Below are 12,008 nucleotides of genomic sequence, written 5' to 3'. Positions count from 1 at the left end.
AGATCAATCAATCTAAAAGGATTCGACTGGATGTACTTATTTACAAGTAACGAGGAACTCGCACGTTTTCATAAACTAGGATCTTATCACCTGGTTTGAAACCCTCGAATCCACTCTCAAAAGTGATTCCACATTCATGCCCTTTTGAAACTTCTGCTACGTCATCTTTATTGTGCTTCAAAGTAGAGATTTTCCCATCAAAAATTACATCTTCGTTAGGACCTCTAACTACCTGCACCAATGAATTCTTTTTGATGACACCGTTGTTTACTTTGCAACCTGCAATCCTAATAATTTTTTTCTTTAACCTAAAGTCAAAAGTTTCACGAACGTCAACAGTTGAAACGATCTTTTTTTCAAAGATGGGCTTTAGATTTTCAGTTAGTGTTTCAGTGACGTCTTCAATTAGCTTATAGATAACATTGTACTGTTTTATTTTGATGCCAGCACGATTGTTGATCACCTCACTCGGCAAATTCCCCAAATTGAAGCATAGAATTGTACTCTCCGTTATTTGCGCCATCTTTAAGTCACTTTCCGTAGGTATACCAACAGAAGAAGAGATAACATTACATCTCACTTCGTCATTTCCTAGAGAGGAAATGCTTTCTGAAACCGCTTCTGCTGAGCCAGAGACATCACATTTGATGATGTAATTAATAAGTTTAGGACCAGTATTTTGTTCGTGTTCCTGGACAGTATTCTCATGTTCCAGTTCCTTATTTAGGTGTTGCTCTTTGGCAAGGGCCCTTTCTTCATTTAATTTTTCAACGATACTAGAGTTTTTTTGAACTTCGATAAGATCTTGCCTTTTACTGATGAACTTTTTAGCGATCGCTTCGCTCTTTACCTGAATGACCTCATCTCCAACATGGGGTACATCTTTCCAACCAAGAACCTCTGTAGCATATGATGGTGTTGCCTTAAGAATCGGTATGCCCTTATCATCAATTAAATTTTTGATCTTGCAGAATGTATTACCACAAATTAGAATTTTCCCTTTTTGTAAAGTGCCCTTCTTAACCAAGACGGTCGCCACATTTCCGACCTGTTTTTTAACTTGACTTTCGATAATCCAACCCTCTGCGATAGTTTTAGGGGAGTTTTCAGCTCTTATATCCATTACTTCACTTAATAGGACTATTGATTCCTCTAAAAGGTCCATGTTCTCACCAGTTTTGGCACTTATCGGGATCACTTGAACGTCTCCGCCAATTTTCTCTACTGGTATTCCTTGAACAATCAAATCATTTATAACTTTTTCAATTTTTTTTTCACGTTCTTTTGGCTGTGGAATTCTATCTATTTTCGTTATTGCAATTATCATTTCATTTCCTGAATTTTTGGCATGTTTTATGGCTTCTAATGTCTGGGGCATCAGAGAATCTTCTACAGATACCACCAAAACAATAATATCAGTAATATTTGCACCTCTTTCTCTCATTTTCAAAAAGGCAGCATGGCCAGGGGTGTCTAAAAATGTGATCTTTTTCCCAGACTTCGGAGCTGTTATTTGAAAGGCACCAATGTGTTGCGTGATTCCACCATGTTCTTGAGCCACAACAGAAGATTTCCTTAGATAGTCTATGATAGTGGTCTTACCATGATCAACATGGCCCATTATAGTTACCACGGGGGCTCTTTTGGTTAATAATTTTGGGTTTACAGGAGATTTTAGCTCATCATAAACATTATCTAAATTTGTAGACGTTGACAGATTCGGAAGGGCAAAGTTGTATTCTTGTAAAATCAATTCGACGTATTCTTTTGATAATATATACGTGGTTGTAATATTTTCGAAACCTAATGCTGTCAAATCTTTGATTAATCTTTCCACACGACAATTTAACAAATTGGCCAATTTATTCACAGAAATATAATTCGGAATAGAAAAATTGAGAGGCTTTAACTCTTTCTTGGAAATCTGGTTCCTTCTTTTCCCTTTTGCATACCATCTTTGCTGGCAAATATCACGGCTATGAAGCAAATGAGGTATCGGTATGGATTGATTTAGAAGAACATTTAGACGGGGACATGTCTTTAACCAGAATAATCCGTGTCTTCTGAGCATGATCTATTAGTATGCATATGGAAGTTCCTCCTATGCTAGAAAAGCGTGTGTAACATCAAATAAGAGACAATGAGGGAGATGAACATGATTATTGTAGCTCGTTATTGATGTTCCCTGGTTATAATAATAAAGAAGTTCGGGTAACGAATAACAAAAAATGACTGTATATATATATATATGATATTAAGAGTGTTTGAGTATTATGAGAATATTATCCCGACATTTTGTTGCTCAAAAATAGGGAAATTACTAGGAACCAATAAGAAGATGTTTGATAAATCATCAGCCTATCCTTCTCGTTGTAACCGTTCTTGACACTGTGGTTGTTTATCTTTTGTTATTAAAGCTCTACTTTTGAAATCCAAATCGTGTTTCCTTATGCTAAGGTGGAAAAAAATAATAATAAATAAAATGGCCAACAATAAACAATAGCCTCTCTTTTCGTAAGTAATTAACTAAACATATCTAGTTGTTGATAAATAAATTTTTTATAATCCTCATACAGAAATAGGCTTGATTTTTGTGGAAAGGAAGATGACTGTAGCTCTGCTTTTACTGTAAGTAGGGGTTCATCCAAAGCTGCTGTCTGAACTACTAAATTTGTTTTACTTGCATGCAATTTTTCAAATAAATCTCTTGGCTGTGGAGGCATAGTTTCGAGCAAGACACGGTCCCCCATGTCTATCACCTTACAGGTGTCATAAATATTTATTTGATCCTTTTCCTGCAAAAAAAATGTTGACATATTGTGCCTCAACTCTTGCAGTGTCATTTTAGACAACACAACAGGAAGCTTTTTCCTAGAATAATTTAAAGCCTCACAATAATGCGTCGATCTTCGAGAGTTTGGAAAACGTCTTTTGAGTAAATTAGGGACGGCACAAAGATCATCGAAAAACTCTTTAGATTTTGGCGGTTCTTCCATATTTATAAAATCGGCGGCATGAGGATAAGACGATAGTTTTGACATCCTGTGTGAGGGTGCTATGTATATTTAGTTTTCTTCTCCCTGCCTGAGAGGATAGATTATTGTGTATTAATACGGGCAAAAACATGTTGATGACACAAACTATAAGGAAAAAAAAAAGATGCATGATGTATTTGGTATAAAACTATCTAGTCATGAGGGAGATAAGGAGGAAATTGTAGCAAGAGGTTGGTATTTATGTCTTTTTTAATACAAGTTTCTTGCAAAACTTGATAGAAGTCATCTTTATACCATTCCCAATCGATACCAATTAGGTAATTATAGTATGTGCGTAGAATTTGGTCCAGCAATTGGAAGGACAGATCTCTCACCCCAAGATCCTTATCCCTTACAGAATATCGCGCAATAGTGGGTAAAATCTCACCTAGCATAGAGTAATCCAGTGGGAATAGTTGTAGTAGTAGAGAAAGAATCATTGTTCTTAAGGTCACTCCTTCATCAATTTTTTGGGTAAAATTTCCTGCTTTTAATGTATCAATAAAAGATTTATTTGTTTTTAGATGGGGTAATATCAACTTAATCAATTGAAATTGCTCGCCACGAGTGATGTTATTTGAATGATTTTTAACCAGCAGATGATCAATAACCTCTATTGATAGCTGTAGAACAGACAATTCGGAACCGGATTGCAACGACAAAGTATGCGCTAACGTACAAAAAATAACGTTTTTTCTAATTGGTTTATTGCCTTTCACTTCATTTAGAATTTCGTTCAAATCTGCGATTTCCCCATTGTGAGTGGGTAATTCTGTTGTCTCTTTTGAAAGAATTTTATCAATTAAGGATGTGTTTATAGCGATCTTAGTCTGCAACTCAACCAACAGTTCAGAGAAGCGCTCCTCCTGAGGATAATGTAACTCAGAAAAGATTAAAAGGATTTTGTTCGTTTCTGTAATGTCTTTGGTGGCTTCATCATTTTTTTCAACGTTTATATCATCTGCGTCTTCGTCATCCGTATCACCGTCATACATGTTTTCGTCATAACCTTCTGATACGAGTTCATCGAGGTACGCTTGTTGTTCAGGATCGTTGTCTGAGCCAAATCCGTCGTCACTGTCGATCAGATTGTCGCTACCATGGTCGTTTTCATTTTGCGTCCTTGTCAGCGAGTCGTTTAATATGCTGAGCATACCAAACAAACCCTCTCTTAGCTGGCTAATAGTCGAATCTGACAATAGAGGCCTATTATCCTTTAGCCTACGAATAGAAAAATATGGATGGAAGTTATGAACTATTTCGAGAACATCTTCGACGTTACATTCTTCTCCCATTTGCGGGGGGAATAGAACCGGTAATAGCCGGTTAGTAAATAATTTATCGACTATGGGGCCAAATTTGTACCATATTCGAGAAACTGCTGCTAAAGTATTGTACTTCATTTTGGGGCATAAATTTTCCAGGTCCACCGGATGAGTTAATTGCGTAGAAGTCAAAAGTAATTTTTCTGTGATCCTATCAATGCTTTCATTTGTATTCGTAGCAGAATAGTCCTGCGCAATTGTAAAAACGTCATTCAAAATATCAAAGGGCAGTGTGACCATTACTGAAGGACTTGCCGCGTCTGAAAAGAAGCTAAATTTTAGCAATAGATTAAGGGATTCTATGTAAATTAGCATATTGCTTTCAGAAAGTGAATGTGAAAGCTGCGCAGCATCCACATCACACATATGCCTTTTCATTTCAACAATAAATTTGGAGATAAACTCTAATGAACTGTTTACTGGTTGGTGGTAATCTAAATGAGGGGAGTTTTCAATTTTTTGTAACACATTTCTTAGTGTCTCAATCAGAACAAAAGAACGATTTGCATGTATCATGCTTTGGTTTAATAAAGGGTCGCATATCAAGCTTATTACCCATCCCAACTGAGCAGCTGCAGGGTCGCTGATCATAGAAAGAACTAAATCGGGGAGCACTTGAAACGATACTAGGTTGAGAATTTCCATGTCTTGTTCTTCGACCAATACCGGGAGCAGCAATTCGTTAACAAGAGGAGCCAGCTCATCCTCTATGTCGTTAATTTTAAAGTTTTGCCTTAAAAGCATATATTTAAGGTCATTGTCCTTAGTGGAACGATATTGCTCAATCAGTTTACTAATGTGCAAGCTCATTACTAGTTGCGGTAGAACGTGATGTTGATATAGCTGAGTGCAATGTAAACGATTTTGCTACCACTTGTGTAATGTAGAACAAGCTAACCTTAGCTATGTGTAAAAATTTTGTAGAGATGATTCAATAAATGTCACGAAAGGATTGTAGAAGGATAAGAAGCAAGAATTCACAAAAAAGAAATGCGTCACAGACAGGATTCGAACCTGCGCAGGTAAAACCCAATGCCTAATTGCTTTTCTGAGGAAATAGCAGGGCATCGCCTTAACCACTCGGCCACTGGGACACGATTACTTACAATGCACAGCAAGAGCACCCCAACAGTACTTTAAAAACTCTCCTCCAAATATGTCTGCAACGTGTACTATTTATTATAACGAAGATAAATAGTAATACCAATGGCCCATAAAAGCGTATTATTCCACTACCATCGGCCTCCCCTACCACTGAACAAGAGGAATGCGTTACGAGATGTAATCACTTATAACGAAGTGGTATATTCCGCGCCATAAGAAACAGCCATACACTTTACTTGAACAATAGAACATCACTGTAATATTAGAAACATCACCCCCCTTCTTACGAAACTGCCACAAGACAGAAATATGACAGAGGTTGTGGGATTCTGGGAGAGCGTGTCAGATGACGAATCAGAAGACAAAGACTGTATGGAGGTGCAGAACACAGTGAGTGCCGACGAGAGCCCACTTGTGCAGAGCCTTGTATCCTTTGTAGGCTCGTGCTCCATCAACCTACTTTTGCCCTTCCTCAACGGCATGATGCTCGGCTTCGGCGAGCTATTTGCTCACGAGCTCTGCTGGAGATTCAATTGGTTTAACCATAGAAACAAGGGGTATAAGGTGTACCCAGAGTCGCGCAAAATAGCAGCATTGAAAGAGATTTCAAGCCCTGGCACCCGTGGGAGGGTTGCGTCCAAGTTCCTTTAAACGATCACCAAAGCATTAGCAACCTACATAAATAAATACACACACACATACGGTAGATTATACGTAACCACATAACTGGCAATAGTTTCACAAGCCATAAAGCTAGCCACGGTATTACCCTCAAACGACCCCGTCTTGGGCGATAATCCCGCGGTGAAAAATTATTCGTTGAATCATCTCCAAATAAATGGATCAGTCATTGCCACGGTGATGAATATGAACAGCGCAGTGCATTTCAGGCAGCGCATAATATACGCTATCTCTATCACTACAGATAATATACTAAGATGTTGAATTTCGCATCAAGAGCGTCATGTGTGACAAGACGTCAAGCAAGCTTGTATTTTGTTAAAAATCAAGGCCCTAGATTAATAGCTTCCACTATTCCCTCGTGTCATTGGCCTTTGAGAGCGCAAGGAGTACAGCCCAACTATCCTTTATCTTTGAGATTTTATTCTACTGATAAGTCGAAAAGTGTTACGAAGCCCGTAGCTCCAACATCCACCGATGCTCCTGCCAAGCCCAAGGAGACGCTTATGGTCAAAGTGAAGCACGCCTTGAAACATTATGCTAATGGGACGAAACTTTTGGGTTACGAAATCAAAGTTTCTACTAAGCTTTTGATTAAATTTGCTCAGGGTTACGAGTTGTCTAGAAGAGAGAGGAACCAATTGAGGAGGACAATGGGCGATGTGTTTAGGTTGATCCCTTTTTCAGCGTTCCTTATTATTCCATTCGCCGAACTATTTTTGCCTTTCGCTTTGAAACTCTTCCCCAACTTACTACCCTCCACTTACGAATCCGGCAAGGATAAGCAAGCCAAGAGAAATAAGCTCATCGAGATCAGAAAAAAGACATCCGAATTCTTGCATGAGACTTTGGAAGAATCCAATTTGATCACTTACAACACCATTGAAAATGCAGAGAAGAAGCAAAAATTTTTGAATTTTTTCCGGAAGCTTTATTCTGCCAAGGAAGGTAAGATTATGACTTTCCAACACGATGAAATAAGCGCCATTGCGCAAATGTTCAAAAACGATAGCGTTTTGGATAACTTGTCAAGACCACAATTGGCAGCAATGTCGAAGTTTATGTCACTAAGGCCATTTGGTAACGATAACATGCTTCGTTACCAAATTCGTTCCAAACTAAAGGATATAATGAACGACGATAAAACTATTGACTACGAAGGCGTTGAAAGTTTATCGCAAGAAGAGCTGTATCAAGCTTGTGTGTCTCGTGGTATGAAAGCGTACGGTGTATCCAAGGAGGACTTGGTCGATAATCTAAAAGTTTGGCTAGAATTGAGACTGAGACAAAAAATCCCATCCGTCTTGATGGTTTTGAGTTCCACGTTCACGTTTGGAGGACTTCCAAAGGAGAACTATTCAAAGGCATTCTCGCCACTAGCTGAAAAAAAAGAAACAAAAAGCAAATATGACGACCTTTTGGATCTGTACTACGACGGTATATTACAAGTGCTAAGTTCCATTCCAGATCCCGTTTACAACGTCGCAAAACTAGATGTATCTGAATCGAAATCATCCGCTGCTGAAACTGAAGCTGAAAAGCAAGTTGCTGAAAAGAAGATAAAGACGGAAGAAAAACCCGAGGAAACTGCTATACCGAAGGAAGAAGCCACCGCAAAAGAGTCTGTTATAGCTACCACCGCTTCTGCGGTTACTCCTAAACTAGTCGTAGTTAATGAAAAGGCAGAAACAGCGAAGACAGAGGAAATATCTCAGGAAAAAGAGAACGCAGAGCCTACCGACTCTGCGGAAGCCACGGAAGCTGAAGAAAAGAAGACATCCGACGATAACGAGTTCAAATTGAACGTTTTGAAGGAGCAAGAAGAACTAATAAAGAAGGAGGAAGAGGAAGCTAAGCAAAGAGCTTCGAGAGAGCATGTGCCAGATGATATCAACCTAGATGAAGAGGAAGAAGCAAAATCTGTACCTCCCATTCCGGCCGATCAAGCTGCGAAGACTTTTGTCATTAAGAAAGATTGATATTAGATCAAAGCCTAAGAAAAAAACTAAAAAAAACTAAAAAAAAAAAGTCAATCGGTTCTCTTTTCTCTGACAACAATGGCAAAAGATCAAAGAGAAGCGTACGTCACGGCAAAACCAGCGACCCTTCAAAACTAAATTATTATGCATGTATATAATAGACACCCTATCTAAACTACCGCCTTATTTTTTTTTTTATACAGGAGCAAAGTGTCTTTTTTGTGATGGCCACGAGGGTCCTTTCACTCATGACTCCTTAATCAGCATCTTATGAGCTGGATTTTCATATATCGGCGATTTTTTTCATCGGTAATGCACGCAGTAAAGCTGCTCGCTCGAGAAAAATTAGTAATATATGGAAGAAGAAGCATAAGCATAAAAGAGAAAATCCGCTGCCCCACCGTAGAAAGCAAACAAGGCTATTGGTTATTCCTCTTTTCACCTGTACTTCAATCTGTAGCACATCATCATAAGAGGCTTGAAAGTTGCTCAAGAACAGTTTCAACGGTTTTTTCTTTTGAAATTTGAAAATTGCTCTTCGTTTGTTGAGCCGTTATCAAGGAAGTAAATCATCAATTAAAGAATATAGAAAGGCACAAAATTTTGTCATTTACGCACACTTTCAATGGATCATGAGACAACGAAGGTCTGTAGTAGCAGTTAGCGTAAAGCCCAAAGGCTTCAAATTGGGGCATAAACAGGGTTCCATGTCTACGACGTCTCCACCTCCATCCTCACCAGATGGAAATGTGAGTACATCAGGACCGTCAGCTATTAAGTTATCCAAGAATTGGGAGTTACCACAGCGCCTAAAACCGGGCCGCAAACCGAAATCCAAGCGCGGGGATGCATCAGCTAATAATGATGGATCGTCCAAGATAAAGAAGGTTCAAACTTCCAACCAGAAAGACCAAATGACCACAAAAGATCATGAGAACGAAGGCGCAAAAGGTCATGAGGGGAAATCTGATGATGAAGGCAACGGAAGTGGTGATGAAAACGGTGTCGATAGCGTGGAAAAGCGAAGGAGGCAAAATAGAGATGCGCAAAGAGCATATAGGGAACGCAGAACAACAAGAATCCAGGTTCTGGAAGAGAAGGTTGAGATGCTACACAATTTGGTCGATGATTGGCAAAGGAAATATAAACTGCTGGAATCTGAGTTTTCCGATACAAAGGAAAACTTGCAAAAATCAATAGCATTAAACAACGAATTGCAAAAAGCCTTGCCTTTGATTGTTAATACTCCATTTCAACAGCAGCCAGAAAACCCGCCAGACAATCCTATTTCGATATTAGAAATGGTAGAAAACTTTAAACCAATCGGCGCTGTCAGTTTAAAAAAAGGAAAGCTGAAGGCCCATTGTTAACATCTCATGTGCCCGCGGTATTAACAGACCAGTCTTTGTCTGAGATTGATATAGCCAACGATTATCAATATCTGAGCGGCAGACAGTTTAGTTCAACGAATTCATCGCTTGATGGCCATATTAATTCACCTCTGTCTTCATGCAGCAGCAGTATCAATGCATGTGCAGGCAGTGGCAACAAAAAAATAAAATGTTGTAGGAATAAAGATGCCATGAAACCAGTAACATGTTGCAACCAAAAGAATAACATAATGCCATCCTTAGTCCCCGTTTGCTGTTCAGAAAAGAAAATAGAATCCGATGCTAAGAAATCAATATCGAAATGCTGTGGAGACAAAGAAATCTACGATAGCGAGAATAGACCGATCACTAAAGAGGATGGGTCATGGATACCTGGAAGCTGCAAGCAATGTAGATCAGACCCCCATAGTAGGAATTTTTGTCAATCACTTTCGAATAAATGTAGTTCAAGCTCTTTCTCTTCCAACAGTGCGTTGTCACCGGATCTAAATGAACAACAAACTGACGTAAATTACAATTCAATCAAGCTACCCGAAATATGTTCCTGCAAGAATGCACAAATGAATGCGGCTTCCGATGCAAAGAGGTATCTGCCGATCAGTTACACATATCAAAAAATCCGTCAACATATGCAAAAAAATAAAAGTATCCAAGAACAACTAAATCCTGAGGATTCAACTTCGATCTCATCAGCGTTAGAGAACATTGCATCTGGATTGCACGTTCGTGGACAGAAAGTAGAATTGCAAAGCATCAAGGATGCATTACATAAGATGGACAAAAACGTCTTGGAATGATGTATTTAGAAAGAAAAGAAAAGTGGAAGCATAAATAGTGCATATAGATATAGGTATATATATGAATTTTTTAATAATAATATTAATGATGTTTTTTTATCTTAAGAACATTAAAAGTAAGCGGCGCTAACGGAATAATTAGAAACAATGTGGTAAAGAACGGGGGTGAAAACTCATAAAACCAAGTTATAAAGTTCTGCCAAAGCACGGAATATCAAAGGAATCTCAATAATTCCGGCAGCACCCTTTGATTTCGAGGACGATTGGCTGGACGAAGTAGCAGATGCGGCAGATTTTAGCAAGCTCGTTTCGCTAGCAGAAGGGGAGGAGGAAGATGCCTTTGAAGTCGAGGATGATGATTCAGAAGATGAAGAAGCGGAAGATGAAGATGAAGAGGAAGAAGAGGATGAAGAGGAGGTGTCGTCGTCTTCTTCGTCGTCATCGTCCTTAGCATCACAACTTTGTTGGGTGGCGATTCCGGTTCCCATAGGAGAACCTGCTCCAGATGTGAAGTAAGCAGAAGCAGCACTTGGCATAGCAGGCAAAGTGTTATTAGCTTCCCAGACACCCTTTTCATAATCAGGACATGTAGAATAGTTGTTGGAAGTACTGTAACCACCATTGCCTTCTGGGTTGGATACTTTGCTGTATTCATTTTTCAAGTTTTCAAAATCTGTCAATTTAGTGACCTTGTCACCATCAATTTGAACGAGCCCGTAATTGTTAGTTTCATTGGAATATTCGTAGACTAGCCCACCGGAGAATACAGAAGACATTTGAGTGGAATAGATAGCTTCAATTTCTGTGAATGGACGAGAGCTCTTGACTTGGTTACAACCAAATTCACTTAAGAAGACAGGAACGGAGTAATCTTGATATAGCTTCATCTTGGTGGAATAACCCGATACCACAAATGAAGATTCACCACACCAAGAATAGTCATTAACACCAAACATGTCGATTCTAGCGTCAGCTTCATCACCACAGTTAAAGTATTCAGCAGCCAATTGTCTGTTAGCGACGATATCAGCAGCCGAGTAACCTACCGGAATTTGTCTGTATTTTCTAGCCTTGATGTATTTCTTCATGTCCCTGACCACTGCCTTGACATAAGTAGCAGTGTTGGTAGTATTAACACTATTGATGACCTCGTTACCAGCGAAAAAACCTAGAACATTGTCGTAATCAGCAAAGGTATCAATGGTGGCAAAGACATTTTGTAAGTAGTCAGCGTTATAGGAGCAGGCTGGATCGTAACGAGAAATAGCACTCGTGGGGGTATTGACATCCAGGATCAAGTATATACCGTTCTCCTGCAATAGTTTCATACAATGGGAATGATCTTGCGAGTTATCCACAGTATAAACTCTGACAGTATTTATCCCTAGATCTTTCAGAACGGGGACGTCTCTGTCACAGACAGATGCGTCTGCTAAGGGATCAGTCAAGTTAGAAGAACCACCAGGCTGGTAATCAACACCACGGATATAAAACCTTTCACCTGATTCCGAATTAAAAAATGCATTGCCTTTAATTTCAATGGATGGTGTGGAACTGTTACTGCTGCTAGCAGCCTGAGCCAAACCAGCACTTAAAACGAAGGCACTTGTAAGAGAACGTAGTAACATAGCTATTTAGAGCTGTGTGTGTAGCGAGTGATATATAATATGTTTGTTACAGCCCACTGTTTACTTTT

General features: G+C 39.1%; 8 protein-coding genes and 1 non-coding gene across 9 annotated transcripts, besides 1 other annotated feature; 4 read left to right on the top strand and 5 right to left on the bottom strand.

Annotated features, from left to right (window-relative positions):
• Positions 1 to 40: 40 nt before the first annotated feature.
• IFM1 (translation initiation factor 2) lies at positions 41 to 2,071 on the bottom strand (the record flags this gene model as incomplete). The annotated part of the gene is made up of 1 exon (NM_001183277.1): positions 41 to 2,071. One exon carries the CDS (start codon positions 2,069 to 2,071, stop codon positions 41 to 43), a length of 2,031 nt encoding a protein of 676 aa, NP_014619.1.
• Positions 2,072 to 2,348: 277 nt separating this feature from the next.
• Positions 2,349 to 2,597: an origin of replication (ARS1511; Autonomously Replicating Sequence; replication capacity dependent upon Sum1p).
• Positions 2,523 to 3,041, bottom strand: YOL024W (uncharacterized protein; the record flags this gene model as incomplete). The annotated part of the gene is made up of 1 exon (NM_001183278.1): positions 2,523 to 3,041. The coding sequence occupies one exon, from the start codon at positions 3,039 to 3,041 to the stop codon at positions 2,523 to 2,525; it is 519 nt and encodes a 172-aa protein (NP_014618.1).
• A 146-nt stretch (positions 3,042 to 3,187) lies between these two features.
• Positions 3,188 to 5,170, bottom strand: LAG2 (Lag2p; the record flags this gene model as incomplete). Its single annotated transcript, NM_001183279.1, has 1 exon — positions 3,188 to 5,170. The coding sequence occupies one exon, from the start codon at positions 5,168 to 5,170 to the stop codon at positions 3,188 to 3,190; it is 1,983 nt and encodes a 660-aa protein (NP_014617.1).
• Positions 5,171 to 5,353: 183 nt separating this feature from the next.
• On the bottom strand, positions 5,354 to 5,454 carry YNCO0008W. The gene is given in 2 exon segments: positions 5,354 to 5,398; positions 5,418 to 5,454. It is a non-coding gene; the product is annotated as a tRNA-Ser (tRNA).
• A 319-nt stretch (positions 5,455 to 5,773) lies between these two features.
• On the top strand, positions 5,774 to 6,115 carry MIM1 (Mim1p; the record flags this gene model as incomplete). Its single annotated transcript, NM_001183280.1, has 1 exon — positions 5,774 to 6,115. The coding sequence occupies one exon, from the start codon at positions 5,774 to 5,776 to the stop codon at positions 6,113 to 6,115; it is 342 nt and encodes a 113-aa protein (NP_014616.1).
• Positions 6,116 to 6,402: 287 nt separating this feature from the next.
• MDM38 (ribosome-binding protein MDM38) lies at positions 6,403 to 8,124 on the top strand (the record flags this gene model as incomplete). Its single annotated transcript, NM_001183281.1, has 1 exon — positions 6,403 to 8,124. One exon carries the CDS (start codon positions 6,403 to 6,405, stop codon positions 8,122 to 8,124), a length of 1,722 nt encoding a protein of 573 aa, NP_014615.1.
• A 632-nt stretch (positions 8,125 to 8,756) lies between these two features.
• YAP7 (Yap7p) lies at positions 8,757 to 9,494 on the top strand (the record flags this gene model as incomplete). The annotated part of the gene is made up of 1 exon (NM_001183282.1): positions 8,757 to 9,494. The coding sequence occupies one exon, from the start codon at positions 8,757 to 8,759 to the stop codon at positions 9,492 to 9,494; it is 738 nt and encodes a 245-aa protein (NP_014614.1).
• A 212-nt stretch (positions 9,495 to 9,706) lies between these two features.
• YOL029C (uncharacterized protein) lies at positions 9,707 to 10,312 on the top strand (the record flags this gene model as incomplete). Its single annotated transcript, NM_001183283.1, has 1 exon — positions 9,707 to 10,312. The coding sequence occupies one exon, from the start codon at positions 9,707 to 9,709 to the stop codon at positions 10,310 to 10,312; it is 606 nt and encodes a 201-aa protein (NP_014613.1).
• Positions 10,313 to 10,485: 173 nt separating this feature from the next.
• GAS5 (1,3-beta-glucanosyltransferase) lies at positions 10,486 to 11,940 on the bottom strand (the record flags this gene model as incomplete). Its single annotated transcript, NM_001183284.1, has 1 exon — positions 10,486 to 11,940. One exon carries the CDS (start codon positions 11,938 to 11,940, stop codon positions 10,486 to 10,488), a length of 1,455 nt encoding a protein of 484 aa, NP_014612.1.
• Between the last annotated feature and the right edge of the window lie 68 nt (positions 11,941 to 12,008).

This window comes from Saccharomyces cerevisiae, chromosome XV (assembly GCF_000146045.2).
Source record: "Saccharomyces cerevisiae S288C chromosome XV, complete sequence".
Lineage (NCBI taxonomy): Eukaryota > Fungi > Ascomycota > Saccharomycetes > Saccharomycetales > Saccharomycetaceae > Saccharomyces > Saccharomyces cerevisiae.
Note: the sequence above shows the minus strand (reverse complement) of the source record. Positions and strands in the feature narration are given on the sequence as shown.